At 44.5% G+C, this 17,019-nt stretch overlaps 1 protein-coding gene across 1 annotated transcript in view; it reads left to right on the plus strand.

Annotated features, from left to right (window-relative positions):
• Shal (potassium voltage-gated channel protein Shal) overlaps nucleotides 1-17,019 on the plus strand; it is a 70,673-nt gene that overhangs the window by 28,989 nt on the left and 24,665 nt on the right. The window contains exon 2 of the mRNA XM_023390801.2: nucleotides 5,655-5,818. Within this exon, the coding sequence (XP_023246569.2) occupies nucleotides 5,655-5,818 (164 nt within the window). The remainder of the gene's footprint in view (nucleotides 1-5,654; nucleotides 5,819-17,019) is intronic.

The following is a 17,019-nucleotide window of genomic DNA, read 5'->3' on the forward strand; positions in this document are numbered from 1 at the left end:
ATCCATCAGTCAGGTCGCGTTTTGTGGGCTAAAGTGTACGCGATAAAAGCACCGATGAACACACACACTCCTCGGACGATCGGGTGAGAGTGCTCTCGCCGATCTGCTTTTTTTTTCTTCAAAATATCATACCGTGTACCACGAGCTTTTTCGTTTCGCAAGCTCATCGGGTCGTAATTCATCTCCGGCCCAAGGTCGTTAGGTTCCTAATGCGTGGGACAAAAAACACCGGCCGACGAATTAAAGAAGGAGAGAAAAAAGCGCAGACGAGGCACGCGATATACCACCAGCCGTGTTTTTGGGGTTGACGAAAAAAATTGGAGCGTCTTGCAAAAAAAAAAAAAAAACAAAAAACAGTCTGCACTTTCTTATCGGGGAAACGAGAAAAAGCTCTTGACGAGCATGTGCTTGCACTTAGAGCTTGAAAACAAGGCGCTGCTTCTGCGCAATTTTCCAGTCGCCACTCAGTCATACTTCCACGATTGCGGTATGGCATTTCGGTCGTCCAAATGTTTGTTACCGCTTTTTCACTCCACTTTGGGGATTGTGCGGCTTTTCTCGGACTTTTTTTTTTTTTTTTCTTTCTTTCGTTCATCGCTTCGGCGAATATTACCTATATCTATGTGCTTTTTTTGCCAATACAAGTTTAATGTAAAAGCAATTCAATCGCCAGGAGAACAAGAGGAGCTTTAGCGCGAGTGAAAGGAAAGAAGCAAAGAAAAGTCGCGGAGGTAATGCGGGTATTAAAAATGTTATAAAAATTGTAAAATTCCTTTTTCGACGTTACACTCGGCTGCGGTGGCGCGTGCGCGCAATGTTAAATCCAGTGTTTCAAGCTCGTGGAGGAGTTCGCGTCAAAGATTCATGAACCGGTGACCCGGAAGATGTTCGCAAGAGCAATTTCGAGTGGCTCCTGCTTCCTTCATCCGCGAAGGGAAAGAGAAAAAGAATTTTTTTCTCGAGCCAAAAATAATATTCCTCGAACACGTATCAATCAATATTCTTTTCGTTTCACCGCAAACGCGCTGGGGTTCGATCCCATTGATTCTTCGTCGGAGATTTTGACAAATAGGAATTTTTTTTTTTAGCAGTGATGATTTGGTGTTGCGATTGGTTCTTGCTGCCTCGAAAATTATTTACAAACATGGAATTTTATAGTGCAGGTTCTAAAATATTTAATTTCCCTGCCAAGCAATTGTATTTAAATTTTAAACCGTTCTCGAATCGTCAATGGATCGTGTTGCGATTAAAAATGTTAATTTAATTTTGATTTCTAAAGCTAGGCATTGCAGCTTTCACTAGATCTTCAAGTGAGTATTTTTTCTATCTTGTTTCTGAGTTTAGTTGTAGCTAAAAGGATACAACCGTAACTTTACTTGCGTAAGTAAGAATCGTATTCAATATTTCACTGAGATAACCCATTTTTGTCGTCTGTTGATTCGTTCCAAGACTTTTTTTTTTCTAGTTGGGCGACTGCTAAGTATACACTAGTGAGGCTTAATTGCGTTTTTTTTACATAAATTACAAATGGATGTTTCGAGAATCGTTCAAAGTTATCGAGGACGTTTTCGAGGAGGGAAAAGCTTACTTTGGCAATTTCGAGGCAGCGGCCACTAGAGGAGTGGGGCTTTAACTAGGCCAAAAGTGAATTTGGATTAACTGCAGAGGGTACAGGGACTGTAGATACCTACTGCCACTTGTCAAAGCCATCACTTGTGCACATCTCTTTGATTTACTTTCGTTTGTTTGCTTTTTTTTCTCATTTCCTAAACTGCACCCCAGAGTACAATGCGATGTAGACTTGAGTACATATAGGCAATACATCGTAGCACACGAAGGATGCACCGACGGCATCTGATGTCGGATATCGCGTTGGAACGAGTGTAGTTTATTTCATAGCCGAGCCTCGAAGGGAAATTTGTCATCTCAAACTCGCAAATTTTTCCTGGAGCTTCAGCGGAGCTACACGTGTACAAAACACCCCGACGAAGGTGAAAGCCGAAATATCACCGAAAACGGGTGAAGCATAAAATCGGGAGTGAATGAACACGGCCGTGTGTATACGAGTAAAGAAAAGACGTATAGAGGAAGTGACGAGACTGGCACGAGTCGCTTGAAATTTACTGAGGAAAAAACGCCGACTCGGAAAATCTGTGTAGCCACGTAGAAAATTTTTTTCTTTTCTCTTGAAATTGAAAAAAAGGCAGTTTTGGTTACCCGGCGAAAATTGAATAAAAAAAACTCGCAATCGTTGCAAAATATACCCATTCGGGAGGTTCAGGCTTAATCCTTTCAACAGTGCACTGCAGATACATTCTAGGCACACTCGTGCGATCAATGAAAAGCTCGTGTTTGTACCCCCACGCCACTTTTCGCCCGAGCACATGCCATCAAGGTGGTATAACGACGCCCGGAGGGATATGTTGCGTTCACGCACCGATTGGGGAGAGAAACAAAGAAAAAAATAACGATCGCAACACATTTCGGACGAGTGGTGGAAAATCGAGGAAAAGCCGGCCCCTGCGATTATTTACGACGAGGCGTGCTGTTCCCTTGACCTCATTTTTCGAGCCGCTTAAAAGAGGCGTCAAAGTTAATGGAAAAAAAAAGTATGTATATAAACATACGCCCACGGACGGGCACTTCCGATGCACACCCAAAGCGTATGTATACCGTACAGATAAGAACAGTGTGGAGACGAGTATAGGAATTTTCACTGCATCAGGCATACCTGCGAAATGAAAGCGTCAAGCGACTGCGAGAGGGGTAGGGGGAAAAAGAGCATACATACCTATCTACTCATTACGTATAACTCGCATTGTGCTCGACTACAGCATTTGCGTTAGTTAATTATACTCCCTGCACATGATTATAATATGTATGCGCGCGCGAGGTAGGCCGTCATAAAAGATTCCACGGCACGCACTTGCTTTTAACGGCTCGTTAATTTTGGTCGCGCTTGGGTACCACACGGGGTTGGTTTTAGCGGCCATGTAAACTCGTGGAATTCGACTAAACCTCGATTTGGGGGTAAAAAAACGAGCTGTTATCACACGGATAGCTAAGAAACTTTATTTCACACTGCCGTTTTTTTGCTGTCTTCAATCGGGAGGTGCGAAAGGGGTAAAGTGGGCATCCGACATTCATCCAATTAGGGCGTTTTCTAATTAATGCCGGGACAGAAGGATGTGACGGAACAATAATAATTTGAAAAGGCCCTCCCCCCTCTCGTACCTATCGGTTTTATCTCGCGTTACGCTTGGAATGTAGCCTTTTTTTTTCTTTTACTCCAATTTTGGGCAAACATTTGATCCATTTTTATCCCCACCCGTCGTCGCACGTGGAAAAAAAAATCTACTCCGGTAAATAAACACCACGTATTGTATATATACAGTTCATTTTTGTTATACCAACGACGCTATGTATGTATAACACGAGAAGGTCACATCTGTCGGTGGAACGAAAAAGTCAACCCATCCATTTTCTCTCGTGTGAATTTAAAGCAATGAAAAGAAAAAAAAAAAAAAAACTCTTTCAAAACATTGGGAAAATAAGTACAAATATTTTTCATCCCGTCACGCTAATCACCTGCGTCTCTTCGATTCTCCCCTGTGTACTCTTCCCGGGGCCGATCAAACTTACTTATTTACCGTTAGCTGCAGGATTTTTCTTTTATTATTACGACGCTGTTTACTCGGCCGAGCCTTAAAGTTGCCAGCACCGGTATAAAACTTTCGAGCTTCTGGCTCCAGACGCTACACCCCCTCCCCTCCGCGTTGGGGGGGGGGTTCCAGTGGTGATTCCGTGTACTATTTTATATATACGGAGTTCGAGGATTGTTGTTTTTTGGGGAGGAAAGAGAACGCGAGGATTTAATAAAATTGCTCGTCTCCCTCCCCTCCCGCTGCTGCTGTCGATGCGCGTTCGCTCTTCGGACGATGAAATTAAAGCCGGCGTTTCGCGTTGCAAATTAAATCAAGTGCGGAAGGAAAAATCGCGCTTTTCGCGTGTCGCGTGCAGCTGTTGCGAAACGATCCGAGGAGGATTTACGATCGGGGCCTTGAGTTCGCGTTTCGGTTCTTTTTGGTGCAGTTCGTCCCTTCAAGAAAAGAAAGCTGTGCATTTTTTGCTCTATTTTCAAAATTGAAGGTCATTTTGTTTCTGTTATAATTGATTTGGCAATCTTTACTGGAAAATACAAAAATTAAGGGTGAAATAAAAAAGAAAAAAAAAAAATTAATTACTTTCTTCGATCCAACGTACATCCCAGGATGTAATTTCGTTGTTGTTTCATTTTCTGTCAAATAATAGTTGTAACCTACTGCTACACTCAGTATATACGTCTGAAGGTGTACTCGGCTACGCCAAGATACGTCATTGTGGCCGCTCAAAAATAACACATATTTGATTGTTGAATTTGAAAAACAAGATGTAAAATATATCGATTAGTAAAGAATAATTTGTAAAAATACGTCTAATACTTATACAAAATACACTTGTTAGTCGCTCAAAACAGTTACATCGGATTAATTATTGGGGAGTTTTAATCAGATGAATTATTGGGGGAAACCAATGTTTCGATTGAAACTGCTGGAGCATATAAAAAAATGCACGAAATTATTGTTTTCAAATGATGAAATAACTTCCCCCCCCTCCCAAAAAAAAAAGCTGTTGCGCGCATAAATAACGCATTTCTCTCTAGAAAAGCTCGCGAGTCTTTTGCATGAAATTCACTCGTTTGGTTATTCATGGATCTGCCAACGAATAATCCTGTGCGCATCCCGTCCGTGATCCATTTAATTTTAATTTTCGTCCATCGACAGTCGATTTTCATGCAAGTTGAAAAACCATAATCGACCGCACCCCGAAGAAAACCTTTCTCGAAACTTCACCGAAAAAAACCTACGATTGCACCCTTAGTGAACGACCAGAGTATATCAACCATATACACACGTAGAAATCCAGCGACTCGTTTTTTCCCGCGACGGTGAAAAATGAGCCCAGCAAAGTTTGTACACATATAAATTCATACACGACGAGGATGTATGTATACGCGGGCCGCTATCTGTTACTAGGAGCCGCACGTAAGACGCTGCAGTTACGTAAGAGTCGCGAGCACGTATACAATACACACACGAATGGAAGATGTTTTCGCGCTCCGCTCCGAGGCATGAAAAATGACAATTCTCGACTGCTTTCCCCTCCTCCGAAAAGAAAGAGTTTCCCGAAAACACAAGATAAAGTCATGTATATACAAACATATACTCTTTCTGTATTTAGACGCGTCTAAACTCGGCGCGGATGCAGTTATCGTTGCATCGACCGATCGATCGGCAAGCAGCGCATGAATTAGTTAGGCACGAGCTCGTGTCAAGGTGACAGCTGCATTACCGCTCGCGATCGGCCAGCTGGTAACGAGCTCTCGGTGCTGTTGTTTCAATCGCGACACCCGCTTTGGAGACAATTTTTAATCAACCACGTGTACGATTCCTAACGAAATCGACTGAGCTAAAAAAAAAAAAAAAAAAAAAAAAGAGGCCGTTTACACATACAAGCGAAATTTGGTGCAAATTCGGCAGGCACTTTTTTTCCCCCATCCCTCGGCGTACGGAGGACTCCTTGACTTATGGGGATTTTTGTTGTTTGGGTATACAGGTATGGAGACATGGTGCCGGAAACAATAGCCGGCAAGATAGTGGGCGGCGTGTGCTCGCTCAGCGGCGTGCTCGTGATCGCCCTGCCCGTACCCGTCATCGTCAGCAACTTCAGTCGGATTTATCACCAGAATCAACGGGCCGACAAGAGGAAGGCGCAGAGGGTGAGTACACACACACACATCACCTACACCTATAATATTATTACTATTTATAACTTACACGTTTCCCATATCCAAGTAGAGCTAATACCTTATGTGCATAAGCACATTGTACCCACGTGTAAGCCTGAGGAGGTAGGCAAGAGACAAAAAAACTTGCAAACAGTTTACCGAGTGTACTCTTTGCACCGCATGCACGTACACACGTATTGAGAAATAAATATTCCTTTTCCGTGTCTCTCCGCATGTAAAACCTATAAAAACTGTATAAAAATCTGCGAGTGAACGATTTATCCGACACAGCTTACCAGCACTTTGTCCAGCGCCGAGAGCCCAAAGGGGGTAGGTCATGTAATATGTACACCCACACACGAGAGGGAGGCGCTCGTTAAACCTCGGGCCGTCGTCGCGGCTATAATATACACTTTATGCGCTCGGCTACTGATACACCATCGGTACTCCCCCCCCAAACCTCCCGATATATTGTTGCAGAGCTTACGGCTCGAGTTTTCGGAGTTTACCCACAATATGGCACGTGTTGGTGTATATACCTACTTTAAGCCCCGGGCTGACGGAGCCCTATGCAAATGGACGCGAGTGCTTCGCTCGCCTCCCTTGTAATTATATACGTGCCGTGTCCGTGTATGGACGTGCTTTGCTTTGGAGCTCCCCTCCAATCACACGCATATATATACGTACACGAAGGCAAACTTTTGTCGTCCCGCGAAATCTTGAAAAACATCACTCTCCGAACAAGGTATTCGTACTCTTTTTTTTTTTTTTTTTTTTTTTTTTTTCCTCCTATGGGAAAAGGCCATAGGTACAACGTATACAGCCCGTACAGAAAGTGCACTCTGGTTGATTAGCCGTCGTCCGTGTGCACACGGCATCGCGAGATTTTATACCACTCGTCGTCCAGTCTCCGCTCACACGTACATCCTTCGCCCTCCTCCCAAGTGTGTACGTGTATTGAAACACCGAGGTAACGCATCGGTACACGGGGCACGGATGTACACCCACGCACTCCATGGTAAATCACGCGGATGTATTTATAGACGAGCCGTCTAGTCGCATCGAGGGGGATGGGGGGGACGTGATTTATACGAGGGTTGCACGCGTGGAGAGAGCTACATCCTTCCTTTCTTCCCGATGACGACTCCTCTCTCTGCCGGATATCGAGATGCCGATGCAGCGGGCCCTCTAATGAACCCTTTTTTTTTTTTTTGCTCCCAAGCTAGAAAGAGGCTTCCTCGTTTTTAACGGCTGTTGGTTGAGTTTTTCATCCCCGGGGTCTCCCGGAAATGATCGCTTCCTCCATTGTTGTCGAGCTTTTTAATGAGCCGCGCGAAAAGTGCGTGTGACGATTCGATTTAGCCGTGCCCGTCGTTTGCCAAATCCGAGAACGAGTGTTTTTATGGGCGATAAAAGTCGAGGCTTTTTTTCAAGAGCACCCCCTCACTTTTATACGCCGTCGTGTGTACAATGAGCGGAGAGTTTATTAGGGGCGATCGAAAAGCGTGCTTTTTTCCGCGTGTTTTAACGTCTACGGCGATGATTCGGTAGAGCAACAAAAAAAAAAAAAAAAAAAAAAAACCAGCTTCCCTATAGCTTTCCAGTGACAGCAACGGCAGTGACGTCGTTCATTGTTGTTCATCTCTTTTTAATCCGGGAAAGGGATAACGAAAGCGCCGAGATGAAACACGCGAAAACGACTTGGCCGCGAGTTCAAAGCGTCCGCCGTTAAACGGTCTAATATTAATTTCCAATCTTTGGGGCACGATAATTCACGGCCTCGGCTCTACACCGCCGTCGAAGCTCGGCTTTTCCCTAATTAATGCGAGCAACGCGCCATTTCCCCCTCCCTACCTCTTGGGCTCGTAAATTTCGCCCCCCTCCCGTGTACTCTTATCCGTTAATTGCTCGCTTTTTTAAAAATAACGACGCTCGCGCGCGCGGGGCCTCGTAAAAGCGCGCGTACAAGTTATTGCGGGATCGTAAAAGACGAGCGACATCGCGATCGCGTCGTTAAAATTCTGCCTTTGATCTGGGGGGTGGGGAAAAGAGTGAAAAAAAAAAAAAAAAAAAAACAAAGCAAAGGTGGCTCTTTTTCTCTCCGAACGCGTTGTCTTGGAAAAAGGTGGGGGAACAGCAACAACAAATGGAGAGGCAGCACTGATGAAGAGACAGCTATTCTTTAGAGTGGATTATTGTAGTGCAAAAGTAGCTCAGTTGTCTTTGGCGCCCTTTATACTTGTGCTCTCGCGAAGGGAAGAAAGACAAGCGTACGCGCGCTCCTTTCGATACATCAGGGCAAAGGGTGCAAATGCATGGATGCGTCTGCATTCTCTACTTTTTTTTTTTGTTCGCAAGCGCACAAAGGGACTCGCGCCAAAGAGGAATACGAAATGCTGCTGGTACCTCGTGCAACCCCGGGAGCAGTGCACCCTCTTTAAATATTACCAGCGCCGTGCGCTCCTTTATTCTGTTTTTTTAGCTCCAAGGGGTGAGCGCTCGTTTGGGATGTTAAGCGACGATGCGATCGTATTAATTTTCCTCGACCACTCGAAAGAGTTACTAAAATATGGGGAGCCAACTGGTGAACCTGTTTCCTCTCTCATTGTCTCGCTCCTCGCGTCTTTTCTTAATCTTACTAAGAATTAAATATCAAAGTCTGTGATCCACTAATGCGGTTATTGAAACCATACCGTTATAATAGTACCTAAATGTTACTGTTTCAAGCTCAGCTGGTGAAGTACAATTGGTACAGTAAAATCGAAAACGGTCATAATGGTCAAATCGATTCTGTGTGTCAGTGATAGAAATAACTTTACCCGTACAAAAGACAACTTTGGGCTCTTTACCTGCTGCAATCCTCCTGTTTTTTCCAAACTCGAAATATTCAAACTCATGTATCTCTTATGTACTTTTTTAAGTTGGCGTTAAACATCCGCATATATTACAAAGGCGATGAAGATATTTTAATTCTCCTAAAAATACATCTCTATTTTTGTTTTTGTTTTTAAATTTATTATTTTTTTTGTTATTTAAAGAAACGCGAGAGATCTTAATTTTCCTAACATATGAAAAAGATACCGTTGTTCGATAATCGAGAATTAAAAAAAAATACGGTCCAACTATGGTATCCTTGGTAAAACTCGTTCCAAAATGGACTTTTTGGCAAATCCCCGGTTTCTCAGCATCCCAAAACCCATTCACCATCCAACTTGGTCATTGTACGGAAAAAAATCATCCATCGATCGCTAAAAGCGCATGCAAACGTAAAGCGTTGACTTTCTCCTCGTTTCGTTTCTCGAAACGAAGCACACCTCCTCTCACCGACGGGGTGATAAAAACACATCGTGTCGTTGCGATACGTCGACAAGAAAAGCACTCGGTGAGAGGCTGTAGCGGGAAAAGTTGGAAGGGGAGTAAGAGACAAACGGAGGAAAAGCCGCACCCCTACACGTACAGCTCACAGTACACTGCAGCTACGGTCTTTTGTGTGAGAGGCACGAGCCAAAGAAACACACGGCCGATAAAGTATATGGAGCGCTGAGGTGCAGTAGTTAACAGCCGTCCCTTGTTCGGGTTTCGTCGCTAAAAGAAACCGAAGATTGGGGGAGGAGGCGGTTAAAGAGAAAAGTTTTCCGGAGGCGTAATCGTTTTATCGATTACCGAACGTCGATTTTCATTAGTTGCCCTCCTGAGAACAACTTTTCAATCCTTCCCCCCCTTTTATTTTCTTTTTTATCTCGCGATGAGATTTCTTTTTATTTCTTAGCGACACTTCAAAGTTCAGCCAACGTCAATTCACAGCCCCTAGATTTGGTCGGACGCAAGTAGTAATATCCTGACTTTATCAGACGTTCCGTGAAGAAAACCTGCTCCTGTACTCCTTTTCAAACACAGTTTTGGTCGGACGCAAGTAGTAACAGCCTGACATGGTTGGACGTCCCGCGAAAAAAATCTTCTGTACTCCTTTTAAAAACAGTTTTGATCAGACACAAGTAGCAACGTCCTGACGCGGTCGGACGCCGTGTGAAATTTTTTCACTTTTGCTTCTGTGCTCCTTTTCAAACATATAGTTTTGGTCAGACGCAAGTAGTAACAATTTGATAATAAAACTACTGTCTTCTTGCTCCTTTGCCATAATTAAGGAAATTTAAATGAAAAAACTTGGAATCTAACCTATTGTCCAACTAATATATGAAATAAATAGCCATGCTCCAAGATTGCAAGTAGTAACAGCCTGAAACGGTCGGACGTCCGATGGAAAAATCTGCGCCTGCTCTTCTTTTCAAATACAGTTTTGGTCGGATGTAAGTAGTAACAGCCTGACGTGGCCGGACATCCCGTGAAAAAAAATCTCCATTGTCCATGTGGCCAGCAGGTGCGATCGGAGCATCCATCCGCTCGCGTGTCCCTCCGTGAAATTTGCCTTGGCCACCAGCCAGCCGGACGCGCTTCATTACCTGCGCTCATTCAGCAACCTACGGGGCTATCTCTAGTCAACAGACCCTACGTGGCTACACTCCGACGTATCGATCGTCTCTCAAACCCCCTCCCCTCTGTTACTCGTATACGTGCTAAACCCACGTTTCTTTTGCTTCCCCTGGAAAAAAACACCAGAAAACTAGGCACGATGCGCGACTCGGGCGAAAAAGCGGGCCAGCCATTGACACGTGCGTTGTGTTGTTCTTTGTTTTTTCTCGAGAGGCTCGGGCTCGTTAACCCTTCGAGTCGTTCGTTATACCGCGAAACGCAGCTAAAAGATACACATTGAATCAAAATCTAGTATATACTATAGTTGAGCCATAGCGTGTGATTATCGAAAGAGAGTCGAGAACCCAAAAAAAAAAAAAAAAAAAAACGACTAAACAATGGCTCAACTTTGAGAGGGGAAAATGGGTTAAGACCCGCTGGGTATACGTAAGCGCCCGATCAAAGCGAGGGAAGGTGCGCTTACTCGGCAAAGTGTGCTCTACACACACACAAGCAGCTGAGGGATGTTTGGGAGCGTCTTTGACCCGTGCACCGCTCGGCTGTATATTCAATCAAAGTCACCGCGTCGAAATCTCGTTGGCGTGTCTCTTCTATTTCTCCAAAGGAAAAAAAAACAAAAAAAAAAAAACTGAGCATTTCCATACGCACTTTGCTGTTTTTTGCCCAAGAAGAAGAGACAACGAGAAGAGCGAACCATATACGTACACGTGGAGCAAAATTACATAATCATCATCAGTCACTGTATTCAACAACAGCGCCGTCTCCAAAGCCACGGCGCACCGCTACGAAGGGGGGGGGGGAGGGAAAGGAAAAATAAGGAAGAAAAATTCACGCTCGACTACCCCCCCCGGGGGGTCCAGGGCGCGTACAAAAGCGAGGGGTGGGGGATGATAATCATTCCGAGAGAGTAGCGCCGGAGAAACGAGCTACGGCCGAGCACAATCGCTGGAGCTTCATCCGGAATCCTCTACTCCCTCATTGAAATTGAAATGACGCGCGCCTCGCTCGCGCTCCGGAGTTATACGCGTGTGTATATACATGCGCTTACCCACACACAGTCGCGCGGCCTGTATGCCCCGCATTAAAGCTGTGAAATCAAATCGAGGGAGAGTCGACATTAAACGCAGAGATTCTCTCTCTCTCTCTGGATGTAATAGTTGGCTCTCGTGTTCCCGATTCGGTCTTCAATGGTGGCACGTCGATTTACGCTGATAAAGACGAAGAAGCAAATAAAAAAAGGGGGAAGAAAATCACCTCTCGAGAGATCCACAAGGGTAGGGGGGATGTGCTACGGACAAAAATAGCCCCGGCTAAATGTAGATCCAGTGTCATTTCTCAACCCCCCGCCCGAGGGGATAATGATATTGGCCGGGGTAATTCCATCTCTCGCGGCCCAGGGGGTGATTCTCAGCGCCTACATATTACCCACGTTGGTATAAATAGGTTGCTCGTCTCGCGCGAAAATGACACGGAGATGAGTCGTGTCGTCCAAGCCTATACCAATCACGCTTCCCCTCATGGCTTCCTTTGTGCAACGCCTCCGGTAGTAATAATTAAAAAAAAAACATAGACGAGTCGCAACGCGTCAAGGACATCAAAGTGCAGGAAAGAAGTCACAAATATTTTTTTCCCAATCCTCGTCTCGTCGACGCGTGTGGGCGATAGTTGGAGGAGCAAATGAAATTAAAGCCCACGTGTCCATCGGTATGCCCGGAGTTGATGCGATTTGCCCATTTGGCGGCACGTGCCAAAGGCCCGACCCTCCGGCTCATCCCCTTCTCCCACTCATTCCCAAATTAATCTTGACGAGTGGTTCGGATCACTGCCAACGCAGCTGTTGCTCCCTTTTTCCTTAGCTCGCGATAAGTGACTCCGCGCGGTGCAAGTGTGTACATTAAAATCTTCGTATAAATCGAGGGGATTCAAAATTTAACAAAGCTGAAGCCCCTAACGAGCGAGCACTCGGTGTGCATTATACAAAGCATCGGGCAAAGAAGCGAGTAAGGGGCCAAGTGCCGCCATTCACGAGCTGCGGCTCCGCACCGCCGAGGTTTTTCCGATTTAGGTCGAGAGTTTCGCCGCGTCTCTTTTTTCCGCGTGTATAAACACGTAAGTACACGCCGGCGCAAACGAAGCGCCCCACGCGCTTGCTGTATCGCCCAAGAAATCGGAATTCCTCCCTCGCGATACTTTTTTTTTTTTTTTTTTTTTTTTTTGCGTCTGTCCTCTCCCTGTACTCTCCGCGAGGGGTATGAATAATTCACTATGTCAAGCTGTGCGCGGATGTAGACGCGCGTGCTCGCCAGGATCCTATGGTCTATATATATGTACGAAAAAAAAGAAGGAATATGAGGGGAGTATATGGCGTGTAAGAACGAATTTGTGTATATTTCCTTTTTTTTTTCTTTGTCCCCGATATACCATCCATTTGTCAGGCTTTTTTGACGTGTATTATTAAAAGGAGCAACAACAACTCCACGGTGTATACATATACTGCAGGTGTACCGATTACGAGGATCGAATATGCCCCCCCAGGGGGCACTTGTACTTCTTCGTGTATATTAATTATCAAGGATCGATCGGGAAGGAAGTGATTAGCCGACGCGGGTGTGTACACCTCGCCGTCCCGAGCCGGAGAGTCTGCTACCGCGCAGAGATCAAACTTGTACATACACGCGGATAAAAGCTATACGGGTACAATGGGAAGGAGCGAGGCCAGTCCTCGTGTACCCATGTGCGCTCTGTCACTTAGCACTTGGACAAAAATTTTCTCTCCACTTTGAATTTTCAACTTGAACATCTGTCCTGAGGATGACTACGCGTCAATGACGATTATCAATGTGATTTGCCATTTACAAATCACCACGATTCCATCCGATATCATTTGCGTAGGAGCAAAAACGTTCCTTCGATCTCGAGAAAGACCCCCACCCCAATCGAAGTCCAATGTACACACGCTACTGTAGTCGATCTCAATTCCAGTCGTGTATACATTGTATTACACTTGGATGCGGCAACATCGGGGGAGTGGCTCCGAAAAAAAATCGATGCAGCCACCGTAACAACATCTAAATTATCAACGCGTTACACATACATATACGTATTTGGCCATATAATACCCAGGCGGCCCGTTGTCGGTGCTATTTTCGGAGCCACCCCGAGGCTCGACCCTCGATAAATACACGCCGCCGGTAGAGAAGAGACTCGACAGGTGTTTGTGTGCGCGTGCGTACACACACATAATACACGTATAGATGTTGAAAATTGAAAATAATCGCCCTCGCGCGTTTTCCCCTCCTTTGTGTACACACAAATATCACAATAAAAAGGGGAAAAAGAGGAGAGCGGTGGGGTGTTGTGGCCTGTTTCGCGGAGGCTGGCCCTATTTGTACACCCCTTCTCGACACGACGAGAGTGTGCACACCTAAAAACAACAACAACGAGAAGAAGAAAAACGCGGCCTAGCTGCGACGAGGCTTTCAAGTGTGCCGCGACGAGGACTCGGGGGTTGGGGGGGACCCGCGGGGCAGAGTATAACGAGCAGGGGGTTGGCAATGGTATTTCTCCCTCAGACACGTCACGTACCGGCTCTCTTTGTCTTTTTTGTGTCGCGGCTGCTTATTTCCGAGAGGGAAAATTTTATTTTGTTTTTCGCGTTACGCGGTTTCGGAAATCGAGCCTTAGAATGAAAAAAAAAAAAAAAAAAAAAAACAATTGGAGGAAACCGCTCCGAAAATACACTGTATACGTTTTTTCTCTCTCCGCTTCCGCGAATCGCAGGCTTATCCGTTTCTGTTTTCTCAGCCGTTGATTTTCACTGAAAAACTGTGATGGATTCGGGGAAACTATACCCACGCGGGCCTCGTCGAGGTGGAAAGGCGCGTAAACTGTTTTGAGACTCGGCAGACCTGCTTGGGAATCAACAGCGAGCCGATAAACGGGAGGTGTTGAAAACCAGAGCGTCAGGGGGTGGGGGCTGGTAATTATAGAGATTTTTCTTTTCGCTACCGAGCCAGGGTTATATACCCTATTGGCGTGATCGTCGATTGTGGAAAAGTCTCGGCTTCGGTTCCATCCCAACGAGCAGACTTGGGTACCTATACAGATGATTTAAAATTCTTTTTATTTATTACTATTATTATTTTTTTTTAATTATGGGCTTAAAATAATTTCCTTTTAGCAATAACTTCGAATTACAGTTTGACAGGAGAAACAATCAAGAATAAAATAACAGTAAAAGTACCTATTTAAATACATATTTGATTTGAAATACTGTGCAATGAAATGTATTGCACACAATGTGCTGGAAAACAAACGATGACTAAGAAATTTGTTCACCAAAGACAGTTGCAAGTGTTTGAACATCCATGAAATAATTATTGCCCAAGTCTCCTGGCGGGAGAAAAAAAAGCTTTGTACTCAGATATTTCGTTTGAGAAAGTCCCTCTCTTTGATACGATCGATTCATTTTCACTGTACCGAGGATGAGCATTTTTCACGACACCCTACCATCAAATTGTTCGAGTCGAAATCGCTGATGGAAAAGTTTCAAAACACAGACGCGCACGGCATCGCTATTTCGAGAACCCGCTCGGCTTCCAAAACTACATTATTGCAAACGCAGGTTCGATCCCCATCGGTGACTGAGCAACAACAAGTTGAAAAGTTGCGACACGCGCTCGTCCGCATTACTGGAAACATCACCCAGTGATAATCACAAGCCACGCAATCCCAAAAACTGCCGATCTTCCTTCTTCTCCGATCTCGTGGTAGCACCAGTAAACACACACCCAAGGGTGGTTGGGGGCACACACGTGTGCACGAGATCTCTGACGCACGAATCATTGTTATTGCAGGCGTGTGTATAGCGCGTCTCTTTGGGCATTAATTAATCAAACGTAATTAGCGTGGTATAAGCGAAGGAGAGAAGCCGGAGCTCTTAGGTTTGCGGAGGGGAAGGGAAGAGACGCACTCGAGCGACTGACCGGAAAATTGACTGGCAAATTGGCCCCGAGTGCAACCTCTGCGTGAGAGATATTGCTATACCTCTACTTATACGTGTACCTATATATAAATATATACTCGTTTTTTGTTCGAAATACCGATTGTTGACGATTTGTCGTTTGTTGTACAAAACACAGTTTACGACCAAACTCGATCAGATCGGAAGTACCTATTGTTCACCCACGGGCAATAAACAAAGTTTTAGTCGACAAAACATAGTGGACGTCGAGCTTTACGAAGGTCGGGACCTTTTTTTTTTTTTTTTATTCCTCTCCTCGGGTGTAAACTACGCGGTGTGGCGCTGACAGGGCCGATAACGTGCGTCGCGTTTACGTCGCAATAACGCGCCCGTCATCCCCGTAATAATAGTCAACCCGCGACGACGCATTCCCTTTTCTCCCATGTGCGTGTGTACCTACAAAGATGCATTCATTGAATTTCTTTTCTTCGGCTTCTTTTTTCGCTTCGACCGTTGGAAAAAAAAATTGTTTTGAATTTCGCTGGGAATTTCCATTGTTGCACTTTTTCTTTTTTCCTTGGCACTCGAGACGCGAAACGATACGCGCAAGTATTGTTCGCGACTAAGATTGCGAAGAAAGTTTTAGCGAGTAAACGTGTAGTTTTTCTAGTTCTTTTTTTAGTTCTTAGTAGCGTGTACTTTTTCTCGGTTGTAATATTTTAATAAGTTTGACCCAATGCCTCGAGGAACTTTTCGTTTTCTATATTAGCCAAGAATTTCGTTTTTTTTGTTTACTATTGAAAATATTTATGGTACACAGCTTGTAATTATCTGGACCCTATTTGTAGCTTCATTAACATTACGCAGACGCGAATTCGTTGGATGACTTAGCTGAGCCCACTTCCACTAGACGATGGAATATGGGTTCGAATCACAAAGCGATAATCTTCCAGAATAAGAGCACGGAAGAAACAGTAATGTCAATGACAATGAAACAAGAGATCCGAAGAATTGTTACTTGCGATCTGGTTGCTACTTGTTGTCCTTTTTTTTTTATAAGTTTTACTTTTTTTCCTTTAACTTGTACCGTAATTTTGGTTTACCACCCCAGAAACGTCACACGTATTTATTTCATAATTAGGGACCAAAAAATATTTAAAAAAACGTTTATTCGAAAATTCTGTACAATCGACGATGCAAAAGTATCATCCACGATTATGTATGATTGGCTCCATTAAAAAGAATACACATATTTTTCCTATGACAATAATATGTGCAATGCTCACGTACAGACGGGACAAGCCTTATTTGACAAGTGCGCGCGCGTTACACAAACGCATATAATAGGTATATGTACAAGCTGGGTCGGAAGTTTCATAACAGGGCGAAGAGAATTAGTCGCTCGAGGGCACGAACTAATTTTCCGGAGGACATTGCGATTAGCACACAGTCACCCCATACGTACGCGCGCACGTGCTAAACAAGCTCTATTTATCGTTCTTCGAAATTAAACTCGCATCTCACAAATACGCACTTTTTTTTGAGCGGCTGGTTCAGAGCGATTGATCAATCAGGGGAGTTTTTTTTTTTTATTAATTATGATATAATCACTGTTTTTACGAAGCTTGGCTCATTTAAGTAAAATAGTGGTGCTGTAGCTTTATAAGTATACAAACAGTGGATAATTTGTCACTGTGGAGTCTTATTTACTTTAGCGTTTGGAAAAATAAAAAAAGGC

The sequence above is a fragment of the Copidosoma floridanum genome, unplaced genomic scaffold, assembly GCF_036245765.1.
Source record: "Copidosoma floridanum isolate Cflo_tuat_1 unplaced genomic scaffold, Cflo_Japanese_pri ptg000025l, whole genome shotgun sequence".
Classification (NCBI taxonomy): Eukaryota; Metazoa; Arthropoda; class Insecta; order Hymenoptera; family Encyrtidae; genus Copidosoma; species Copidosoma floridanum.